This window comes from Pseudochaenichthys georgianus, chromosome 24 (assembly GCF_902827115.2).
Source record: "Pseudochaenichthys georgianus chromosome 24, fPseGeo1.2, whole genome shotgun sequence".
Taxonomy (NCBI): Eukaryota; Metazoa; Chordata; class Actinopteri; order Perciformes; family Channichthyidae; genus Pseudochaenichthys; species Pseudochaenichthys georgianus.
The window spans coordinates 19,763,545-19,789,674 of record NC_047526.1 but is presented as its reverse complement, the minus strand read 5'-3'; the positions used below and the strand labels follow the sequence as shown (position 1 = coordinate 19,789,674).

The 26,130-nt window shown below is 40.5% G+C and overlaps 1 protein-coding gene across 2 annotated transcripts in view; it reads right to left on the bottom strand.

Annotated features, from left to right (window-relative positions):
* Positions 1-26,130, bottom strand: part of nbas (NBAS subunit of NRZ tethering complex) — a 223,581-nt gene that overhangs the window by 10,374 nt on the left and 187,077 nt on the right. For both annotated transcript variants that reach the window (XM_034076461.2, XM_034076462.2), the window contains exons 50-52: positions 20,232-20,371; positions 9,529-9,676; positions 8,070-8,204 (exon numbers count right to left, since the gene is read on the bottom strand). In XM_034076461.2, coding sequence (XP_033932352.1) covers positions 8,070-8,204; positions 9,529-9,676; positions 20,232-20,371 — 423 coding nt within the window. The remainder of the gene's footprint in view (positions 1-8,069; positions 8,205-9,528; positions 9,677-20,231; positions 20,372-26,130) is intronic.

The window sequence follows — 26,130 nt, the reverse complement described above, 5'->3', positions numbered from 1 at the left end:
TTATCATTTAAATCATAAAGCTTCTTTGGAATGCCAGACAACACACAACTATCTCCTTCCCTGCCTCTCCTTCTTCAGGCTCTGCTTCCCATCCCTACATCCAAGCTGTCCCCGGGCTTCAGAAGTGCACCAAACTGAGCGCGCACAAACGCAAGCGCTCCTTGCTTACAGCGCGACATGATTGAAAGTGACAGAAGAAGAAGCTGTGAAGCCGGAAAAAAAGAAGAAAAGTGGGCTGTGACGCACATGAGCAAACACAAACACAGAAAAACAAACACTCATGGAGCAAATCAGGGATCAACACACTCCGTTGCGAGCAAACACAGCTAGATTAACAGGGCCAATATGGCACACAAGCTGTAAACAAGCAATTAGACTCATAATCACTCCATCACACCCTCACACACACAAGTGTCCTCACTTCACTGGACAGATGAAAAAGTGTCCTCACTTCACTGGGCAGATGAAAAAGGTGTAATTGATTCTTTGGGGATGACATGGGGGTCACATCTGTTGTTTTTCTCCATATGCCTTAATAACAGTGTGATAAATGAGAATGAAACTATTTGTTTGCCTCTAATTTAAGCTCTCCATTAAGAATAGCTATACAGTATAGTCATCATAAATCTTCCTGCTCATGGTCTCCTTTTATTATCTAGGTCATGAAGAGGCGTCAGGTTTACTTTCAGGACTCTTTCTTAAACAGTTACTAGTAGTACTGCCAAGCGTTACTTCTGAAAAATGTACAGTAGTGTAAAAGCACTCTGATTGGTCGGAAAACTAGAAAGGCACTACAGTATATAAAGGCTAGTCCAGTGAAGTCAATAGTAAACAGCGTCTGTGCCATGTGGGAACTGAAAGCCTGACAGGCGTAGCATCAGTAACTTGGGGGGGTGGGTCCAAACGACTTAACAGTTGATTGATTAAACTACTATTCGGTTTAGGCTTCGCTGTCTAACAGCTGTAGCTGTCGGTTATGGCAAAGCTGATGTAGTCAACGCCCCACTATGACAAAAAGACCGACAAGCAGATATACACAAATACATACATACACAATTCACAACCCCTTAAGTCTCACTTAGCATTTAGGCAGGGCAACACCTTTTTACTCCCAAATTGTCCTATATTGACGTTTTGGCAGGGAGCTAGAGGTTGTGTCCAGGTTTCATCTCTTTAAAGCAGGGGTCGGCAACCCCTGGCACACGGCACCGTAACCAGTGGCACAATAGGAATAAGTGGAATAAGTGTGCAAAATATTTAAATTGTATTTTCGGATCCTGAACGAGACCGCCGCCAGAGCGCGTCTCCCCGCTACCGGCAGAAGGAAGCCATGCAGCAGCATAGCCCCGCTCTCTTTAACTCCAGGTGACTTTCTGCCGCTTTCCTCCGTGGTGCAGTGCATATCGTTTCACCACAGAGGAAAGCACTTCACTAATTGCAGTACCCATAAGGAGCTGTACAAATGCCGCAGTTTTTGCGTGGCTGTGTCTTTAGTTGAAAGCCCAGTGGCGATCTGCTCATCTCTCATCTAAATAATATGCTACAAAGGGGCGGACTGGCCATCTGTGTGTTGAACTTTCCTGTCGGCTCCCAGACCGTAGTCGAGGAGGGCAGAAGCAACAAGCTTGAGGTTCAATAACCCACTTTAGCTTAAATGACTGGAGAGAGGCGAGCTCTTCTTGGGAGGCCGTTGCATTTATTTAGCGGTTCTTCTGTTTCACAAAATAAGTTGTTAAACTCGGCATCATGTAAGTTGCGCTGACAGGTCCACACACTGCTTCCCCGCAGCGAGGCTCCCCCGCCCTCCTGCTGATAGTTGACGAGCGTCAAGCTCCTCAACCCCCCCCCCCAGCCATAGCCGTCTAAGGACTCCCAGAAAATGTTAATGTAGGTAACTATGGTTTTTGGTACAGCTGTGTATATATGTGCAGCTGTATCACTGTATGCTGTACATTTGCAGTGACAGCTCATTCTTATTGGCAGGGCCTCTCTCATCAGCCCCTTATCTCTGTCAGGCTGGTGTTAACCCCTGGCTCCGTGCACCACCGCTCCCCTTTGCTCCTCCATGGCACATATACATCTTCACTAGAAGGAGCAGAGAAATGGAAGAAAAGATAGGAGAGAGGGAGAAAGTGGAAAAAGCGAGAGGCGAAGAGAGATGCTCTTTCTGCTCTGAGTGAATAGAAAGAAAACCCCTGCACACTTTCCTGCATCATCGAGGACAATACAACCTCTTCTTCATTACCTGCTCCCTACTTCTTTGTCTCCCTTTTGAATCGTATACTCTACTCCCACTCCTCTTTTTTCTTTCCACCATCCTCCCTTATACTTTAACGCCCACGATGGCCTGCTCCACAACAACGCAAGACACGGTGAGTGTGAACGCACATCTCGCGCAACAGCCTCATAAATTACATTTCTCATTTACAACTCCAGTGGATTTCTATGACACCATTTTAATTAAAAACAAATCTTCAGAATGAATCTTGTTTTTCAAGTAATCCAGGGCCATCTATCTGTTGATACAGGAGAAAACAATGTGCACAGTAATCTATCACATCAGATACAGAGCGCCAGGAAGCACACACCGGTCGGGGAAATGCTTGAGGCCTGTCAATCACACAGAGTGGCGTGTCATTTTCATGTATGTAATCAAGGGCGCTACGCTTCACGGTTTGCAGTTAAGAAATATATTATGATGCATCGTGGCCTAAATCTACCAGGGTGAACATTAAACGACAGGTTGATAAATGAAGAATGACATTCAAATCGTCTACGTGGTTTTCTGTGATCAATGAATTTTGTATGTTGGAGTGAAACCAACTGTGACCAAACGGATGACATTTAATCGTAAAACCTGTAGATTAACAGTTACGTATCGTACACACGGTTCCGTCGCGTTGAAGCTTGCCGGTGGGCGTGTCTGGCGCGCGACCAACAACCAATCACATGAATCTCCCGCCCTGGATACACAAGCACACGGTTTGATTGGCTAGCGCTTGTACTGGCATATGAATTGATTGGATGGCGCTTCCGTCGACGCTTACAAAGTTGAACTTTTCTCAACTTTCAGCATGAGCAACGGAGGCAAAGCGAAGCAACGGAACCACGATGCAGTTCGGCAAAGTGTGATGTCACGCTTTGTCATTCACTTTGAATGGGAAGCGTCTCTGTTGAAGCACGCGACGGAACCGTGTGTACGATACGTTAAGCTTCCACGGTTAACTTACCTGGATTTCTGATCAACTATCTTGACTATGATCTTACTTCTGATCGCCCATTGATGAGATCGACTGATCTCCTAAAGGTTGGCCACTGCAAGTCCAGTCAATTTGTAGATTGGGGCGGTGGTGGTGAAGTCGATAGGGACTTTGCTTGGCAACTGGAAGGTCACCAGTTCAAGTCCCGGAAAGACCAAGTGCTACCGAGGTGTCCCTGAGCAAGGCACAGTTCCCCACACTGCTCCCCGGGCGGTGTTCAAAATGGCATCACACTGCTCCTAACACTAGGATGGGTCAAATGCAGAGAAACAATTTCCCCACGAGGGATTAATAAAAGTCCATCTTATCTTAGATCTGATAAAAGTGGTTTTGCTCTTGTATCATCTTAAATGTGGTCATGATGGTGAACAATGTGTGTTTAGAAGTTAAGCAGTGAACTATTCAATAATTTAAAAGGTCTAAAACATGTTTGTTTTTTTTCTTCAAATGATTAGTCTAATAACCTTTTGTGAACTCTAATCCAAATGTTTAAACATCCCAAAGGCCTGTTTTGATATTGCAGCCAATACAACCTTATTAAGCGAATGAGTATCAGCCATGTCATGATAAAACTAATCCATATAAATTATAGTTTTTTTCTGTCATAAACTGTCATAAAATGCTTCGTACAATCATTTAGTCAAAGCATTCCACTGTCTTAGGCCATTCTCTGACCATCCATCCATCCATCCATCTTCTGCCGCTTATCCGTGGTCGGGTCGCGGGGGTAGCAGTTCCAGCAGAGAGCCCCAAACTTTCTTTTCCCTGGCGACATCAACCAGCTCTGACTGGGGGATCCCAAGGCGCTCCCAGGCCAGCGAAGAGATATAATACCTCCACCTGGTCCTAGGTCTACCCCTTGGTCTCTTCCCAGCTGGACGTGCCTGGAACACCTCCCTAGGGAGGCGCCCAGGTGGCATCCTAACTAGGTGCCCGAACCACCTCAACTGGCTTCTTTCGACGCGAAGGAGGAGCGGCTCAACTCCGAGTCCCTCCCTGATGACCGAACTTCTCACCTTATCTCTAAGGGAGACACCAGCCACCCGGCGGAGGAAACCCATCTCGGCCGCTTGTATCCGCGATCTCATTCTTTCGGTCATGACCCATCCTTCATGACCATAGGTGAGGGTAGGAACGAAAATGGCCCGGTAGACAGAGAGCTTTGCCTTCTGGCTCAGCTCCCTTTTCGTCACAACGGTGCATTCTCTGACCAACTTTTGCAAAGTTCCGTAATTTTTTTGGAGGAGGTCAGTCCAGCGATGCAGCAGGGTTTCCATAGCAGAGTGATCAAGCAACAACAAAAAAGCGACTTATTTTCTGTGGCCAATTGAATACACTCAAGCACATATTCCTTGTGTATTATTCTGTATGTGCTGTATTTTTCTATTCTTTACCTCGCAATCATTGCCTCAAAATATAAAGTAGTTGCAGAGTCATAACGTTGTGTTATGAAACGCTGTGCGGTGTTCTGTTGCCTGATAAGCCTTCAAACTAACTAGATCTGATACACAAAATGGACTTCCATGATCATATTTCATGTCCAATGAAATATGAAACAGGTTTTAGTGAGATAGCAAGCCCTGGCCTTACATAAAAAAGACTTCCAAGCAGCAGTGGCAGCATTTCACATGGTGAGGACCAGGCTGGTGCCACAATCTTAACAAAAATATGAAGCACAACTACAACAAATGACCACCACCTCCATATGTTTGTCTTCCAAAAGACCGACGGTACACATATGACAATAAACACATTAATGGTAATCCGGTATTAAGGTATTGTATTTTCTCACTTTTATGAAAAACTTTAAACATTCCCTCTTTTGTTATCAATGTGGGCTGAAAAGGTATGAAAATATTAGCCACAGTTAAGGCTGCGGCCCCACGAGGACGAAAACGGCTAAACGCATAGGATTAACGCAAACGCAATCGCAAACGGCTTCCGTCCACATGCAATAATTATCCGGATAGTGTCTGCCCACATGAGACCGCTCCGTTTAGCTCCAACCGCGGGAGAAGCTGCAGTACATATGCAGGAGCCTGTACGTGGCGCTGTAACTTCCTCCACAAAAGCAGCGAAGAAGCATGGTTGTCATGGTTGCCCTTCTGTTTATTCTCCGCGGTGGGGGCCGAGGGAACCGGGCAGAGTTTTTCGCCAGTCAGCGTGTATTAAAGTTTAAATCTTCCGGACAAAATTATAAAAGTGCCGGTCAAAGGTCTTCTTTGTTATTTATTGAGCTTTAAAACAAATGAATAACGACTCTATATAATATAATAATAAAATACACGGAGCCTCTTTTTTTCCTCCCTCTCTTCGGACAGCGCCAGTGTCTGTCTCATGCAGCAGCTCATCCAGTAATCAGTGACCCGGCCGACTGTAAAAATAAACATATTTATAACTAGTTTAGGGAGTTTGAGAGGTAATTAAAATAGCTAAGGGTGATGATCTGACTTGAAGTGTGTGTTTTGCTGCAGCGGGAGGAGCTGCAGGTGAGCAGAGCTGCGTGTCTCCATCCTGTCAGATTAGACTTCACTCGCGAGAGAAAGATAAATAAATTGAATGAATTCAGGGTGCAGTTTACTTTGACGTGGGGGTGAGCAGCAGAGGTGGGTAGAGGCGGGGCTATTGCCTCATCATTATTGCTGTAGATGTTGCACAAACAACTGTAGCATGGTCAATAGCGTCCGGAGCACGATAGCAACTCTGCGATCCGCCATTGTTGTTGGTGGCGAAACACTTCAGCACTGGCGCGGGGTAAGCGGAGGTGGGGAGAGGCGGGGCTATTGCGCAATCACTATCAGTGATCTGAAAATGTCCGTATAGGGCGCACACACGGAGCTGTTTGATCCCCCAGAGAGTGGCGGATGCATTTCTATCCACCTTGGGACCCGTTGTCGTTTCCTCAGTCGTTTAGTGCCATATTCGGTCGTCCTCGTGTGGCCGAACGGTCTATATGACACTAAACAGTAACGCAAACGACCGAATTCGTCCTCGTGGGGCCGCAGCCTAAGGGGGCGAGAAGGGTGTCAAGGCTAAAAAATAATGAGGTTTGGGTGGGGGAAGTTTTCCTTATTTGAACCATCCTTGCCAAAAATGTGGGTATACAGACCTTAAATTGGTTATAGTACTGGAATTGGATAAGACGGGTATCAAAACATATGAGGAAATAAAAAACCTTGAATAAATCTAATATCCTTTTTTATATAATTTGACTGAACAGATACTGTAAAACAGTTTGAAACACTGTACTGTATTTAAAACAAACACAATACAAACACACTTTGGCAAACAGACACTCACATAGAACACTAGGAATGCTCACACACACATATAGAGAATAAGTGGAACACACACATATAGAGAATAAGTGACACACACACACACACACACACACACACACACACACACACACACACACACACACACACACACACACACACACACACACACACACACACACACACACACACACACACACACACACACACACACACACACACACACACACACACACACACACACACACACACACACACACACACACACACACACACACACACACACACACACACACACACACACAGTGAGCACATTATCAGATGTATTAGATGTAAGACAATTTCTCTCTGTCTCCGCCGATGTTATCTTCAGATGAACACTGCTCTGAACATGGCCCTGTTCGCTCAGCTCTCAGGTTGCAGAAGCAGAATTATTTCTCAAAGCTGTTTGACACACTACCCTTCTCACTCCATTCACACACCCTCTTCTCTAACTCTCCCTGATTTATCTCTCCTGGCCTTCCTCCCGTACCATCCTCTCTTCAGGCTTGGCTGCGCACCTCCATCTTTTTCACTTTACATATTCATACATTTGCTACCTCTTTGTAATTTCCCTTCTCATCCCATTTCTCTCTCTAAACACCCTTTCCATTTGATGTCCTCCCCCCAACATCTAAATCACACATCTACTCTCTATCCCCCTTCAGCAACCCGCTTCCAAACCCCGCTTGTTTTTCTCTGCGGGATAAAAGCAGCGTTTTCCCCAGGTGTTCCGATATAGGCGCCTTTATGTTTCATTTAATAGAGGCTCTGTCACTTAATGGACCGGCTTTCTCTTATCTGATCCCGGAACAAAGAGAGGGGCTACCGGGTCTGAGAGGCCTACTTTGTGACTATTGCTTATCTGATGGGGAACAGTGGAGAGGGCCCACACAGTCTTAAACTATTACTCTCTTATCCGATGGGCTTCCCACAACTAAAGTACAGTTAGCAAGTGGATGAGCGCTGGCTTATTTAAATGTTGAGATTTTTTGGAGGACTTCATTCTTATCTTACAATGTTGAAGAGTTTTGCCCTACAGTTTCTAGTATTTCACCTTTTCTATTCTGTCTGGTACTTTTTAATATAGAATATAATACAGTCTGAGAACATTGTTACATTATTTATTTTAACACACACATAAGAAACAAGGCTGATGTTGGATCTGATCGACATAGCTTGTGGGAGAAATACCACTTTTTTTTTTAAGGCCCCTTACAATATTTTAAATAAAACATCCAAAACCTAGTAGACATAACTTCATCTGAAGGATTTATTTGTATAACTATAACCTGAAAACATTTCGGTGTTGGACTAGAAAAGGATTTCTTAAGACATGACCATGAGCTCTGAGAAGTAGTGAAGTGAATTGTTCCCCTATTTCTAACGTTTTCGAGGTGAAATCATTTGAAAAAAAGTCTGCATTCACTGCGATCCATGAAGAGGACTCCGCCTGAATCTGGACCACCCAGACTTTCACATCGCCACTTACCGGGGTCATGCTGTTGATCTGATCCAGAGTCAGCTTCAGCAGTTGTTCATCACCACTCTCAGCCATCAGTTTGAGCGCAGGCTGCTGGAGGCTGGGCTGCCTCTGGAGCAGCAGGGTGGAAATATGTCCGATACACTGGAGATGGAGAGAGAATGAAAGGCAGGCAGGGGGAGGGGAGGGGGGGGGGTGGTAAATGAATGGATGGATGAAAGATAAAGCATAAAGTGGGATGAAAACAGAGAAAGAAAGAGTGAGGGAGAACAGAGGGGAGAGCGGGAGACGGATGGAAGAAAGTGGGCGAGGTACAGTGAAGGTTAATCGATGTGCATATACTGTACAGACACGGAGGCACATAATACTTTTAAGAAGGTCTACACACAAACACACACACAGCGGTCCTACCCAGTAATATATGGATATCACAATGCAATGTGACTCCCCCATGCTCTGGTGGTTTCATTTCAGCAGATTCAAATTAAAGCTGTTCAGAACAGAGTAAAAGGCCTCCTCCCACCCTTCTTCCCACACTAATATTAGACAGCCAGGCAGACACTAGCCTATTCACACTGAATAGCATTAGCACTAAACTAATATCACAGTCAGCTGGCGCTAGACATACAGAATGGCATTAGGCTTACCATTTCCATGCTGCTCAGTAGGGCATGAATAGCTTTAAGGGCAGCCAGATATCACAGAGCGTGCGTGCCTACAGTACATTGTGGAATGCACTGAGATGATGCTAACATGTTGCTGTGGATAACATACTTAATAGCTTTAGGCTGCTGTATTAAGATATGGGGGTAAATATGGCAATGCTTGGGGTTTACGCTAAATTCTAACAAGCGTTTATTATTTCTCAATAAAAGTGATAGCAGGGTTGAAGCTGGGTTTTTTTCCCCCTTCGGTTTCAATTATTATTTTCACTATCCTATCTGTTTTGAAGTGGTAAAAGAATAATTCAGCTCTTGTATTTAAGCAGCAATGCCAGAGTGTAAAAATAATCAGTTCGGCCTTAAAATTGAATAAACATTTAGAATAAATAGCAAGAAAATGTACCCAACAGAATCAATAGTAAAAGCACTCATTATGCATTAATGTCAGGATTATTTTATGTTGTGTTTTATGGGCTATTGACATTAACATAAATAGCATGTTCATTTTATATTTAATTAAAGTGTAGCTGTTACTATTTTATAAACTGTCACATAGTTTAATATTAAACTTTGAGTCATATTTTATCAACTCAAATTTTACACTGTATGATCAAGTGTAGGTGTCAGAGGAATTTATCGCACTTAAAAGTTAATTAGCTGCCAATGAAATGTAGCAGAGTAAAGTATAAATCAGCAAAAAATTAGCATATTGGAGTTCCTAATGACATGCTTTTAGTAAAACATTCAAAGTACTGCAAAGAAAACAAGACATTAGAAGTAATAGACGTTTATCCCAGGAGAGTTACCTGTGCAGGAAGCTTGTGTTTGGTGTTGTAGAGCGATCGCACCATGGCGACGACCTGCTGACCCAGGTCTAATTTGACCTCTGATGCCTGGCAGCGGGTCAGCAGGGCCGAGGTCAGCGCCACCCAGGGGTTACACTCCGACTCTGCCCTGGAAACAGAGAGCAAGACACCTGTGAGTGTGGAAGTGTGTGTGTGTGTGTGTGTGTGTGTGTGTGTGTGTGTGTGTGTGTGTGTGTGTGTGTGTGTGTGTGTGTGTGTGTGTGTGGGCTCCTACTGAGCGGTGAACATACAGGAGAGAAACATGTGAATACAAAAGTGACAGGTGAAGGAAATACATATATCAGAGTGAGTTATAGACGGCAGAACAAGGAAGGAACATACAGTATATTAAAAAGACAAGTTTAGAACTAGATGTTTAAATCTTTCAGTAGCCAACACTTTAATTTGAAATCACTTGATTCAGCACAGGGTGGAACATTTTCTGAATGAAAGCAGAGACAAATGTGTGAGAGATTAATTTAAAAGTTTATATTAACTGATGGCTCCAATGTTAACCCAGGAATCAAAGCTGAGACAAAAGGGAACATTTATTTGTGCTACACTATTAAACATTATTTTTGTATTTCTTAATTCTCAGTGACTCCAAGTAAATGCAGTTCTAGTTATACATAAAATAATTATATTTGTTATTTGATTAATTGGTAGGCTTTGGTTAGCTGCTATTTATTTCTCTGAAACAAATATTACAAAAAAATAAAATAAAATGTTTACACAAAATAACAAGGTAACTTTGCAAGTTTGTTTTCAACAAGTCAAACAGTAAGGCTTGATTACTGTAAGTGTGTAAGATTATTGTCCATCAGAAGCATTATCAAGGCTCTTATGTAGGAAACAAAGGTGTCAATACCAGAACCTTTCAAGACAAGAATCTTGATACTTCGATAAATCAATTTCCCCCGACATTTATATCCAACATGTAGAATACTGTAATGTTATTAATTAAATAATAAGCCCTGTGTGTGACGGTAATCCTGTTAGACAATGTCTGGGTTACAGCAGCTGACTACTGTGTGTTGCTATGAATAATATAAACACATCAGCTGCATAAGAATAACAGCATCAAATCAGTGGCTGACATGAGCGCAGACGGAACCATCAGCTGGTTTACAGACAATCTAATGAATTCTGACTTGAGGACAAAGGATGTTTGACCACTTTGCTCCTGCAGTTAATATTAAACACCTACATGCCGATCACCAGGGGGACCAGCTGCCAGCGCTGACAGGCGTCAACATGTTGACACAATCCTTTATGAGGTCTTCAAGACCTTTGCTAATGCTCCTGAGTAACAGATGAGCTCACACCAAGGCCAGCAAATACCAATGAGGCTAAGGCAGTGGTTCCCAAAGAGGGGGGGGGTGGCGGGGGCGAGAGACCTGGAGGAAAAATGGTTATTCAAAAAAAAATATGATGCAGTACAGTACTATTACGTCTGGGTCTCTGTGTTTCATTAAAGCTTGGCTCTGTGTGTGTGTGAAACGAGCCATTTTGTGTGCGAGAGAGAGAGAGCGCACCGGTACCGGAGATCGTTGTTGTTAGCTTCTGTTGCTAGCGAGCTACGCTAACGGATATAAGGAGTTTTTTCAACAACAAAGTGGAGGAGAGTCCTCTCCTGTCAGACTGAGAGGCTCAGTGAGCTAAAGGACTCTCTGAGTGTTTAGATAGTTAAGTTATCTCAGTGGGTCTCAAACATTTTGGTCACCATTAATCTAAACAATTATTTGAGAGGCACACGTTTATATGATCATTATAGTTATAAAAAAATAAGAGAACAAATTAAAAACAGGTATGAAATACTATATGACAGTAAAAAAAGAATAACGTTTAAAAGGGTGATTTGTAAAATATCCATAAAGGAAAATTAAATCTGTTAACAGTTCTGTTTCATATGAGTGTTGAGAGAGGTATCCATAGATCTCTTAATTTTGCTCTCAAAGTGCACCAGATTGATGCTTTTAACTTCAATATTTAAAAATAAATCTTCCTGGGGGAACTTGCCCCCGGACCCCCCTATGTGAGGTCCACACACCACCTATAAAAATAGCAATTTACCCCAGCTTACACCTATATGTCGTGAGCTGATTATCGAGCCTTCATTGTAACAGTTGCAGGTACGTTGTGTATATGCGTGGGGAGTGTTGCAGTAGAAAACTCCACTGTAGCGCCCGGTACATTAATGGGAAACCCTAAATGTTTGAGCACCCTCTATGAAACGTCAAGCTACCCCACAGCACCCCCAAAATAAATCTCTGGCGCCGCCACTGAGCTTGACTATTTGTGTTGGGGGGGCCCCGACTTATTTTTTTCTCCAATGGGGGGGCCTGACAGAAAAAGTTTGGGAACCACTGGCCTAAGGCAATGCGACCTTCATGGATCTTTATTAAAATTAGTCACATGAAGAAGAGAAATCCTATGGGAACTCCAGAACGTCTCATTATCTGTTAATAAGATCTAGGTTGACGGATAGATCTTGTTGAAATTATAATTCTATTAATATTATCATTAGCATGGCAGGGAGATGATGCTGTACTCATGTCCCTCTAACGCACTAGTGGTTATGGAGGTTGTCGTTTTTTAAAATAGGATAAATAAAGTATCTATCTATCCACCTATCCATCCATTCGTCTATCAACACTACAAAAAGTCAGCTCTCAAAAACAGGAAAAATAGCTGTTAAGAAAATGTACTTGAAATCAGCAAAACAATAAAAAAAGTAAATTATTATTTACTAAATGTTGATTATATTAACCAAATAGTAGTATCAACATTTATATAAAAGGTTCAAGCTAAAATATTTGTTCAAATCCTAGCCTAATCAAAAGCATCAGGTGGTTTCTAGCAATATGCCATTTAGAACCAGTTATATAAACTCTGTACCTTATCTGTTTCACTATCTTAATATCTATCTTACAATCTATCAACCGAACTATGTATGTATTGATCTGAGAAAAGTAGAAAGCACCACTGTAGGAAATTGCCAGCATTGCCGAAGGAAACGTATGTGATAAACATGACAAGCAGTACATTAAATATTAACGGACAGAAAAGAAAAAGGAGGAGATTGAAGATGAGAGGGGGAATCTGATATGAAAGTGCGCTTTGTTACACTTCTCGTGATTAAGGGTAGATGGTAAAAGGCTGGTATTATCCTAGAAACATGATGAGAAAATATGTAAGTGGTTGAATCCTGGTTATAAGGCTGCTGAAGTGTGTTTTTACAATAGATTGTAAGGTAAAAGGGACCCTGTGTGATACATGTGTGTGCATGTGTTTATCTGCAAATAAAGATGGTGTGTATGATACCAGCAAGTGGTGAAAAACGAGAGACATGGCTGAATTTTTTTAAATCAGTCTAACTTCGCCCAGAGTCCCAAATAGTCATGGCCCCCAGGCCTTCATCTATAAAAAAAGAAATCACACAACCAGGAAGTGACTCAAAATGGCTACAAAGACACATGAAACAGCTACACTTAGACACAACACAACCAGAACAAATGGCAGGAAAATCAAAGACAAAAAAATAACTGAAATATTAACAAAACGGTTACAAAGTGACACAAAATGAACAAAATACAACTACAAAAAGACACAGAGCGATGTCTCAAATTACAAAGCGCCGCTAAAAGAAGCTACACAACTATAACAGGGTATATGCAGGAATCCTGAAGGCAAATTTAATACCTTTTAAGACCCTTTGCATACATTTTAAGACCTCATCGCAACTTCGAGTTCTAACCGGTTACATTGGCGACACACTTTACCTCACATTTACTATATTGATTGTAAGATAGCACAACTAAACAGAGTGCAGACAGACTACTGAAGCCTCCTCTCCACATGAACTTCAACCTCTCTGTGAAGGTCAGGTTTAATGCAGTATGCTGCTTTGTTGCTTCTGTACTCTGTGCTCTTTCATTCCAGTAAAACTCCTCAGAAACCAGTAGAAACCAGTATTTGACCAATAAACAAAACAATTGACACAATTTTGAACTATGAAATATATTAAACTTTGGTGAGCTTCAGCGGGGTAATGCCATATAGGAGCTCCCTCACAAATACCCAGGGGTTAAATTGGGCTGGGGCTGTCCGGGGCTAAGCCCGGCACATAGGACGATGCTCTGACGTCATCACCCTCACACATTTGTGCTATGTTTACAAAAAACAATATATATGTTAAGACTTTTCTCGTTCTTAATATAGACTATATTTAGGGTCGATATGTGTTGACCTTACTTTAAAATAGCAGATCTCTGTGACCGGAGATAGTTTGGCTTTAGACCCCGGCCCCACGAGGACGCATACAGTAAAACGCATACGCAAACGCAAAAAAGTCTTCCGTTCACACGCATTCGATTCATTAACGTGTCCGTTCACACTAGACCGCTGGAAATGCTGGAAACGCTGTAGTACATATGCCAGGCCTGTAAGTGGCGCTGCTGCCGCCATAAAATACACCAAAAGCAGCGAAGAAGACCCCGGAGCATGGTTGTCATGGTTGACCTTCTTAATACCTTGGAAAATGCCGTTTAATACTTTTTAATAGCCTTAATTTTCGCTAAATTGATTTATCAACTTTTAATACTTTTTAAGACCCCGCGGACACCCTGTATAAAGTCTGCGTCTATAAAAGAGAGGTAGAGGGACTTTTGTGTATTTGTGACCAGGGACACATTGTCACATACAGTAATCCACCCACAGTGTGAGACAGGCGGGGGCACAGCTGGGCTTCTGTGTGTGTCCGTCAGCAGGAGAACCCCCCCTCCATCCAGCTCCCGGGGGTGCCATGTTTTGCCAAGCTGCTTCACCTCACGATGATGCGGCTTTGGGTACAAACAGAGCCCACTTGTGCGGTTTGGCTCAGTGCTGCTTCCTGTGTTTCACCGGGGGGACCAAGAGGATCTGCTGCCTGCACTGTGTGTGGCTGTGTGCTCGCCAAAGCTGTCACAGGGTGCAGTGTGAGTCACAGCCATTCTTTTATTGGTGCTTTGGATATGACTCAGCTTATGCGGACACATTTAAGGATAAGCTTTTAGATGCAACTTAATATTGCTCCTCTTGTAGTCCCAATGAAACACAGCTCCACTCTACAAACACACACAGGAAACACACTTCCATCAAAAATAGGATTAAATGCTTAGTTTTAGTTAAGGTTAACCATGACCTCAAGTTTGAACTGAAAACATACAACAACAATTGAAGGTTAAATATTCGAGTTCTTCCCAAATGATGACTGCTGGACTGCAGCAGCCGTTTAAACACAACTTGCACAGTAAACACAGATCAGACCTTAATTTCAGGCTTCTAATCTTCAAAGATGCAGAATCTGTGTGTAGACATGTTGCAGCAAATTAACTTCAGCGATGTAAATGTGCAGGACTAAAGAGACGAGCAGAAAGCAAAATCCGAAATCAGAAGCTGAGTTTGTACTCAGCATGACAGGATTTAAATCTGAAAGTACAGCAGCTCAGTCTGGAGTTGAAAGAAATGATTATAGCCGACTGTCCCAGCAGTGATGCTTTGACTACAGCTCTACGGAACTCACAACGTCAGGGAAATCTCTGGGTGAACTCGGAAAGCTGTGCTGTGTTGTCCAAAACTAATCCCAAATCTCCTTCTGCTTCTCAGAGGAAAAAGACACTGGAGAAACTCAAAAACAACTCTACTGCCCTTCACAAATACACAGATGATTTAGATGATCCTAAATCCTTTCATTGTATTTGTAACACTTCCACAATGTCATAATGCCTCTGTCAGGTAGATTCATGTATATTCAAAATCTCTAAATTGTATCTAATCAGACATGTGAGATTGTCATAATAAGCTAATTCATTCATGAAGTTATAGCCAGAGTTCACAGTGACCCATGGACTTGGACCACCAAATTCCAATCACTTCATCCCAAAGTCCAAGTGAAAATCCTTTCAGGCATTCCTTAGAAAATTATGCAGAGAAACACACTGACCCGAAACCCTTTCCCCCTTGAAAACTCCCTTTAATTAGTCATTTAGTTTTCACCTCTACACTGAGCAGCTTTCTTGTACACTAAACCAGGTCTCTGCTGTTAAATAAAAAAAAGACTGGGTTACTATTGTCGTCTCATATTCTCTTAAGGAGAATTTCCACCACAACTATCAATCTGTTGAAATGATTTGCCTAATCCTCATGGTTCCTCAGAAGAGGTGGAAATTAAACAATTAATGCACAGTTTCTAGATGTTGGTTCTATGCATACTTTAAAAACTGGAAGCTCCTGGACTATTTTGTCAAATACGGGGTTAAGACATTTCACGAGATACTATGAAAAAACTAGCATGTAAGAAGGCTTTTGCCTTTTTCTAGCCTAGTTTGACATCATTTCTTAAATACATTTGCTGTCAATGAAAACCTTCAACTTTCCTAAAGTTATCTCAGCGCCTTATGCCTTGATTGATTTTTCATTTTAAGCTGTTAGTGAAGTCACAGCAGGATCACGATCCACTCTTAACAAAAACAATGTGAGGTCTGATCCTGGCATATTTCAGATTGGAGGTTTTGTTGGCTTTTAAACTGATCAATGAACCAACGTGAATCTTGTTAATCAACAAAACAACAAAGTCATCAGAATCTATAAAGCTGATTGAGACATGCCAACCCAGTCTCACGGCATTTCGTGTTCACCAACACTATTTTTAATCTATTGATTCGTGTTCATCAACACGATTTGCCCCTTTTTTTCGTGTTGCACAGCACGATTTTAAAAGCAATGTATTTCTACTGCCTGCAGCACGTCTTTTTCTCCGGTCGGGTCGTGGAAGACCGGAAGCTGTGTGGTTCATAAAAACATGTTCTTACTCAATATCAAGCCACAGTTATTGCTTTTATATGAAATCGTATAATTTCGGACTTTTGTTGCCGTCTGAGGAAAATAAATGGGGCTCAGAGCCTCAGGATACTGAAATCTGTATTTTTTAAATATTTTTTTCCTTCTAATTTGTTATTCTTTTCAAAATAACACACTGTTATTTACTCACCAATAACACTAAATTATCCTTGCTTTTATTTATTGGTTTAATTCCATAATCTCGGGCTTTTTTGGCGTCCGTCAGGAACTGAATTTCAAAATAAAAATAACCGGAAACAGATATAGGCATTTCGAGTGATTACCCAAGATCCTCAGCTATGGTTTTAAGCTCGCTTATTGGATGTTTTAGCCGCAATGCATGCTGGGATTTGGTGTTTATATGATATGAAATCCGGAAAACATTTTAAAAGAATAAAATAATACTTAATTCCGAGTGTTCTTGCTTTTCTCTTTGAAAGTCATCACATAACGGCATTGTAATACACGGTTCGGCTGCATTGTATATTACAGATCTGCCGTTGTTCTTTATTTATAGAGCCCTGATGAGAAGACCTTTGGAAAAACTGAGAAAATGCCGCCGAAACTGAATACTTGACGTGAATCATAAATATATTCAACAATTAAACAACATCTTCAATTTCTCTTCACACAATACGTCTCCTTGCAGTATCAACACTAATTCGGCTGACTTTTACATTTGATCTAATTCATAGATTAGGTTATATTTACACCATAACAGTGCACAGCTGATATAAAAGGACTGTAGTTTTTAAAGATATTACTGATTTTCTTTGAATGTAAGAATGTAAATACTGAGTCTGAAATAGTATAGCAATATGCTGTAAAATTATGTGAAAGCATGAATAAAACGTGTCCTACACTAATAATACAAAGTTATTATGGCTGTGTGTACCTTGTGTGCACCGCCTAGTGGTTAAAGTACGTTATTGAATTATTGTTTTATTAAATAACAGATTAAGGTCTTCTTTTAAATAAGAAAAAAACTTTGGGGGTATCTATCTACAGATAAATATTAAGCCTGACAAAGTACTTAACGTCTAATATATTGCTTTCCTGCAATGTTAAGTATGTTGAAGCACTTATTTTAACTGATATTATACATATGAATTATACTCTTATGTATGTAGACAGAATAAGAAATGTGCAGAATATGACAGTTTAATGGTGGAGGTACACACATATTGATAGATGTCTTGTAATGCACTGTTGAGGGACCTGTGACCCAAGTGTTTCATTCATTGCATAACTATACCGTAGTTGTGTATATGATATGTCAATAAACCTTTGAAAATATTGAAAGGGATGTGCAAAATAGCCATAATATACAGTCTTTAATTAACTATTAGTAGAGAATAACGAGTAATGAATATACTTTATTACTCGTTTCCATTCATGTCAATTGCAGATACATGTTTAGTCTTCTCAAGCACCAACTATCAAATATCTCTCCTGATTGTTGGCACTTGACAATCACCTTCCCTGAATTTTACTCAGGTGTAACTAAAGTCTGATTTAAGGGTTGTTTATATTTCACATAATTAATCAGAATCTGCAAAGTAACTCAAATAAATGCAGTGGAGTAAAAATACCAGGTTAACCTCTGAATTGTCGTTGAGTAGAATTACAAAGTAACAATGAGCTGTCATGTGGGTATATATTAATGCTGCACATTATGGACACAAGCGATTTTCACCCATTTATTAATTATATGTTTTACATTTGATAACACCAATGTGTTTAATACTGGCAACTTCTAATTGTGGGAAAAACGAAAACGTTCAGTAGAGACGTCCCATAGAACATTTTGCGAAACACAATAGCCAGCATGTGTAGTTCTGGGGGGGCGTTCGATTCCAGTTTTGGATAGTCTGGCGTGGTTTCATTCCATTTCACACAGCTGTTTGACGCTCTGCGTAACCTTACGGGGACTGTAGTCCTAAACAATAGCTGGGGATTATGGGTAGTGTAGTGTCTTCGGCCATCCTAAACTCAGAAATGTTGACAATCGCAATGATGCTCGAAATGTCCCTTATAGGCCTACGTCTGTTTCCGGTTATTTTTATTTTGAAATTCAGTTCCTGACGGACGCCAAAAAAGCCCGAGATTATGGAATTAAACCAATAAATAAAAGCAAGGATAATTGTGTGTTATTGGTGAGTAAATAACAGTGTGTTATTTTGAAAAGAATAACGAATTAGAAGGAAACATTTTTTTAAAAATACAGATTTCCGTATTCTGAGGCTCTGAGCCCCATTTATTGTCTGAGCCCCATTTATTTTCCTCACAGACGGCAACAAAAGTCCAAAATTATACGATTTAAAATAAAAGCAATAATTGTGGCTTGATATTGAGTAAGAACATGTTTTTATGAACCACACAGCTTCCGGTCTCCCACGACCCGACCGGAGAAAAAGACATGCTGCAGGCAGTAGAAATACATTGCTTTTAAAATCGTGCTGTGCAACACGAAAAAAAGGGGCAAATCGTGTTGGTGAACACGAATCAATAGATTAAAAATCGTGTTGGTGAACACGAAATGCCGTGAGACTGGGTTGGAGATGCATACACATCTCATTTCATTTAATTTCAAACCTTTATTTAACCAGATTGGTCCCATTGAGATCATAGATCTATTTTTCAAGGGAGACCTGCAGCATATAGGTTCCACATGAAACATAAAACAATAAAGGACATTATACATTATATTTACAGGATACATAGTTATAGACATTTACAAGTGCCCATTGTATCAGCAAGCATTTCATTTACCCTAGCTTTAAAAACATGCAGAGGAATGAGAAGCTGTGGTCATGTTCTTGTGAGTTTCTAATAACTACTGGAGTGGAACTCTACTTTAAATTGAAGATCGAAACAGTTTGAAACAGTCTGCTTTGATTGAGCTGGTAGGAAAAACTCCCGACAGCATTGTCTCGGCGGGCTTCAGAGTACCACTCACTTTTAATCAAGAACAATGGAGACGGAGAAGAGCAATCACATCATTAGACATTTATCGATAATACAGCCAGCCTTTGCTGAGGTTCATAAGATGCCAGCTGATGCAAAAAGCCCAGAGCCTGAAGCTTCCTGTTTTTATTTCCAACTCGTAAAGTCTATGAGCAATACGCGGGTCAATAAAAGGCGCTATCCTCCATTACCGCTATCAGTAAAATTAGAACAAAAGTCTATCATTAAAATGTCAATATGTTCTCTGGTTTTCTTTATGATAAAGATACATGATGAAACCTGTTGAAAGCTACTATAAAGAACCAAAAAACACACACACCATCACAAAGAAACAAATGTAAAAGCACTATTTGGATCTGAACTTTAAAACTACATTTTCTGAAGACTCTGAGAGGGCTCCAATGCATTCAAAGTTAGTTTGGAAATAGGATTTTTAGCTGTATTCAAGAATGTCAGACAAAAAAATCAAAACCTCTCATGTTGTTACAGTAAATATAAGACTGCAGCCAGCAGCTAGTTAGATTAGCATAACGCCTGGTAAAAAGAAGTCCAGCAAAACAACTGGTCACTACAGTCTTATTTTGTCTGGAAAAACCATATAAAGTCAAACGTCTTAATAGGTGAAATCTAGAGGTGCTGGTGCCTTCAGACATACCCAGGCTAGCTAAGTCTTTATGCTAGGCTAAGCTAACCAGCTGCTTTCTGTAGCTTCCTTCATTAACATGGATAAGTGTATTTCCCGACATTTTATAAAACCAATGCATTAACCTTGAAAGAAACAAAAGAGCAGTGCAAAATAATAAAGAAATGTGTCTTACACTTCCTCTTTCATCATGGGGGGCCATGCTTGTAGGAGGAGCGATAGTAGCTGAAAGTCCTCCCACTTTTGTGAAGTTTCCAGCAGCTCCAGGAAAAGGGCGTGTCTATTCTCCTCGTTCTCCACATCTTCTATCTCAACCTGAGAGGAAAGGTTGGAGACAAAGACGGGAGGTGAGCCAGGTGTATTAATTAAAGACCAACAAACAAATGCCTGCCATGGTTATTGAGCACAAAGCACAAATTAGGTGAATGAAGATTGTTCAATAACTAGAGTAACCATCTGTTGCAATGCTTTGGATACATGTGATGGTAAATGCCAGCATTGTCCACTGAGAGGTGGTTTTCCATTGATTTATTATGTTCCGCTACACACAAAAGAAACAGCCAACTAGAGAGCAACGTTCATTGATTTCAAATGAAGCTCTCCATTGTGATGGTAAAACTTGACAACCTAATGATTGGAGTAGAGTTTGTGGGAAAGGCATGTGTGAATGCGACCTGAATGAACTGCGCAATCACAACCAGTCCATCCAGACAGCCAGTATCAAAGCAAACTTCAAACACAGCATTGAAAGGAGGAACAGAGGCTTAATGCAAAAATATCACATTTGTCATATTTGAAAAAAACGTGCCTGTAGCCCAACTTATTCTATACTATTATGAAAAAGCGAGAGATCTAGAGGGAGCGTGTAAGAGTAAAAAAGGAATGAGGGAGGGTTAATGTGGAAAAAAATGAGACGAGGAGGAGGAGGAGGAGGAGGGAAAGTAATTAATTTTCTTCTCAAAGGTTGGCTTCTAGTGTGATTTAACAGTTCAGAGAGCGGCTGATTTCTGAGGGGAAAACTACAACCTGCCAAAGCATGGCTGTTGCAAAGACAGGCTCTGTCACACACACACACACACACACACACACACACACACACACACACACACACACACACACACACACACACACACACACACACACACACACACACACACACACACACACACACACACACACACACACACACACACACACACACACACACACACACACACACACACACACACACACACACACACACACACACACACACACACACACACACACACACACACACACACAAAACAGTTTCAGTCTCAGCGGTGGGATCACATTTATTAAAAAAGGATATCTATGTAAAGCCTGGCCGTATTTTTCATCAGTATAAAAGGTCTTTACACGGGCTAATTTTTATATTTTAAGACCCTAGAAACGGTGTCTGAATGAACATGAAAACACATATCTCTCCTAAAAACTTTAACAGTTTTGTAATGGCGTTAAGTAAGTACAGAAACCATCTGTGCACATCTCCACACTAGTTTTGATCTAGCTCCAAATGTGTTTTGGTTTAACAAATGAAACCGTCCCATTAACAGTTATTTAATGAAAAGCATTTTGAGGCAATACATATACTTTTCTTTAGAGAAGATAAATATATTCATTAAGATGCCAAGAGACCACCACAACAATCCTTATACATGATGAAATATTGCTTTCAAAAGAATATCTCTGTCCCATAAATAATAAACAGCTGACACTAAATGAACAAATGTCTGAATTATTTTTGATTGGAGCTCCTGTGAATGACTGCATTCATCACTACATGTTGAATTTTAAATGTGTTGTGGATACCCCTTGATTATAAAGTGTTTAAATGAAACACATCCCGAGAGATATTTGTTGAAATCCACAGTGGCGCGATGCAGGTGAGTTGTTTGATGCTGTGTCATTGTGCAGTCAAAAGCAAAAAAGCCCCATATTGCTGGTTCACTGGCTGCTACTGGAGGTAAGCACATGTGCATTTCTGCACCAGATGTTACTGCTGAATTAACTGAGGCAGAAAAATAAAAGCCCTTTAAATGAGCTACAAAAACTGAAATGGCCATGGATTCAACAAAAAGCTCATATACTGTATACATCTTATTACCCAATAATAAGAACAGCTTTACAAAACATCGACAGGAAAGACTCCCAGATTCAAAAAAGTGAACACATATAAAAAGAGAGTTTTACAGACTAAGTGACAATGGCAGTTGAGATGTCCCTTGTCTTCAAAGAATGGAAGAATAAACAATAATATTCAGTTACTGAATACAAAGAAAATAAGTGCATCAACATGGAGTCTAAGGAACGCAACTGAAATACAATGGAATACATTAATACATCGTTGGTAGTTAAGTTATGGATGGCTGCCGTGTCTCTAGCTCCTCTCCAAATTTGCGCTATTTTTTGTTTTATTTTTGTATTTTGTCTTATGTCCAATATATAATATGTTGGATTGTTGGAGGAGCTTGGGACCTAAGATTCTCATTGCCATAACTACACTATAGCTACTGTGCATATGACAATAAAAGTTAAAACCCTTGAATCTTGCATGCCTTGAGAAACTCTTGTAACAGTTGCTTTTTAGCAGGCAGGCTAACTGACCAATTCTTGGAAGTAAAGGAAAAAAAACATCTTTATGTCAAATTTATAAAACATTGTACTTTCCAATTATGAACTGGCCTTACACTCTTGGTTGTGTCAGTCGTGGGGCTCCATATAATCCACTATCTCTTGTAATTGAGTTACACTGGATGACTGGTAATTAATCATTATTCACTCCGGCTGATATCCTTCATGAAGTACTGATGCTCCTTGAGTTCAGAGTCATCAGTGCTGTTGAAAATTCTAATTCACAAGCAAATGCACATGCAAATAAGTAGCAGCACAGTAGATTCTTGCAGGATGGTGTAATGGAGAGCTTTATGATGGGGTATGGAGCAATAAATGAGCAAAGCTGAAGCTCAGGACCCTCTGGAAATGGAGGTCATTTGGGAAACAGAAATGGAATCTTAACTACCTGTACACATCCCTCAGTGCATCTAGAACTCTCAAATCCATCCCTGAATGTAAACCGCAACCCAAAGCCTGTTCATCATTGTTATTGCCTTACTGTGTTATGAATACTGAACACTCTCTTGCTATTGAAGCATGTTATAAAAGTTTTACGGCCACATTTATTCATTATTTGAAAATTCAAGGGTATGCCAGACCGTGGGATTTCCTGATGATATTTTGATTGCATGTTCTATGTAGAAAACCCATTACAAATTGTACCCAAACACATAAGAAATATGCAATTGTCTCAAATATAAACACACACCAACATCCTTTCACCCGCTTGCACACACAGACACTCATTAAATCTCACCTACAGTAGACCGCAAATTAAATCGCTGTCAATTACCACGTGGCTGTGAGGCTTTTATTTTCATAACCAGGAAGGACGGTAATTGATTTTGCCTCATGATTAAAATCAACATTTCCTCAGTGGTGTGGTAGAAAGATCAGAGTGCAGCAGGGCAGAGGAGAAGAATAAGGGAGGGAGGGAGGGACATGCCTGTCATAACACAATACCATAACTCTAAGCATAGAATAGCTGGCAAATTGGATGTGACACATAGTCTCTCAGTCAATCATTCTTCATATATTCCTCCCTCTGCCTCTTTAGAAAACTTAGTCCCTCTCTTTACATCACTCCGTACCAGGTTCAGTAAGTAAGACAGCAATATAAATGCTCTGTATATTTGTTATTTGTCTTTTTTGCATAGTCACCACTTCGCTAAAGTATATGGAGGACAACCTTTAAATTACCTCCCCTACAAATATTAACTTTACAATTGGATTTAGGATGGCTAGCCAGTGGCAGAATATCAGTTTTAGTATTATTAGATCTCAGCGCTGCCTTTGACACTGTTGACCACAACATATTGCGAGACCGTCTAGAACAGTGGTTCTCAACTGGTCAGGCCTCGGGACCCACTTTTTCCTTTGTCAATAGATCGCGACCCAACATTTTGAAGCACTCAAATCTATTCAACAAAAAATCGTGCTGTAATATATACGCTTTTCAGCATACAATATTAATACAAGTGAAGTACAGTGCATATCCCTTATATCCCTTCACAGAACTAAAGTATGCTTTTAAAAAAGGTTTAATGAGATGATGGAATCAAAGCTGAACTATATAAAAAGGCACATGGTGAAAACACAACCCCAGAAGTGGGTCTGGGGGCATTCTCCCCCAGGAGATTTTTAGAAATACTAACAAACTATGCATTCTGGTACACTCTGAGAAGAAAATAAATAAATCTATAACTACCCGACATATTAATAATATTTTATGCCATTGTTTGTTTTTCACTTTGTTCTGACATCTTGCTGCGAGAAGAGTAAAGAGGAGATAGTCTGTGTGACTTACTTTAAATTGTGGGTAAGGGTAGATAGCCCCCATTGTTCTGTGACCTGTCAATCATCAAACCGGGGGTCATATTTCATTATGTGTTCATTTTTATCTGAAGATGTACCCATGGATGTATAAAGAAGAGTTCTATTATGAAAAATTATCAAAGTTATTCTCTGTGGGGACTTTCGGCAACAATCTTGATTCTGATTGGCCAGAAGACTCGAAAAAACATCAGCAAAGATATTTTATTGAGAAGATGATCACTATGTGACAGAAGTATTAAAAACCGTTTATGGTCTCCGGTACTTCCAGTCCAACGCCGACTGCATGCACAGCGTTAGAAAGTTGGGCCTTCAAAATAAAAGTTTGACTCCCCCCCCCCCCCCCAAAACAAAAATTCCAATTTTTTTTTCTTCACTCACACATCCGCGACCCATTCGAAACGGTTGAGAACTAGAAAACTGGTCTAGTCTAGAAAACTGGGTGGGAGTTTCAGGAACAGCTCTAAATTGGTTTAGTACCTACTTAAAGGACAGACAAAACATTGTCTCAATAGGCAACTACACATCAACTTTGACAAATATGTCATGCGGGGTTCCTCAAGGCTCCATCTTAGGACCTTTGCTTTTTAATATTGATATGCTACTCTGGCTGAAATTATTAAAAAGAGTGATCTAAGTTATCACATCTATGCAGACGACACCAAGATTTATTTAAAAATCACACCAGGAGACTGTTCTCCGATTAGAACACTGAGCAAGTGCATTGAGCACATCACTGACTGGATGACTCAGAACTTTCTCCAACTGAACAAACAAAAAACTGAGATCATTGTTTTTGGAGCAAAGAAGGACCAATTAAAAGTAATCGCAGAGCTTCAGTCAGCAGACTACAAAACCACTAATAAAGCCAGAAATCTAGGTGTAGTGATGGACTCAGACCTTAATTTCAACAGCCACATTACAACAGTCATTAGGTCTGCTTATTATCACCTGAAGAATATATCGAGGATTAAAAAACTAATGTCACAACAGGACTTAGAAAAGCTTGTCCATGCTTTTATTTTCAGTAGACTCGACTACTGCAATAGTGTATTCACAGGGCTGACAAAAAAATCCATCAGAAAACTGCAGCTGATCCAGAATGCTGTTGCACGTGTCCTCACTAACACTAAAAGAGTGGATCACATCAGTCCGGTTCTGACATCTCTCCATTGTCTTCCAGTCGGCCAAATAATTAATTTTAAAGTGCTATTGCTAGTTTTTAAATCATTACACTAAAAACAAAACATGGAGGCAGCATTTAGCTATTATGCTCCGACACTCTGGAATAAACTACCCAAATCATGCACGTCCGCAGAAACGCTTACTATTTTTAAATCAAGACTAAAAACATATCTCTTTGCCGCTGCTTTTAATTGAGATGCTCATATTCAAACTACAGTATGCCTTTTAAACATGTATTGTATACCTGTGGTGTTTATTTTTATTATTTTATTATCTTTGCCTTGTAATGTCTGTTGTAAAATTGTATAATGTGTTTTTAATGTATTTATTCCTAAAAAGCATTTTAATTTGTTTTGTAAAGCACTTTGAATTGTCGGGTACAGAAAAGTGCTATATAAATAAACTTGCCTTGCCTAGCC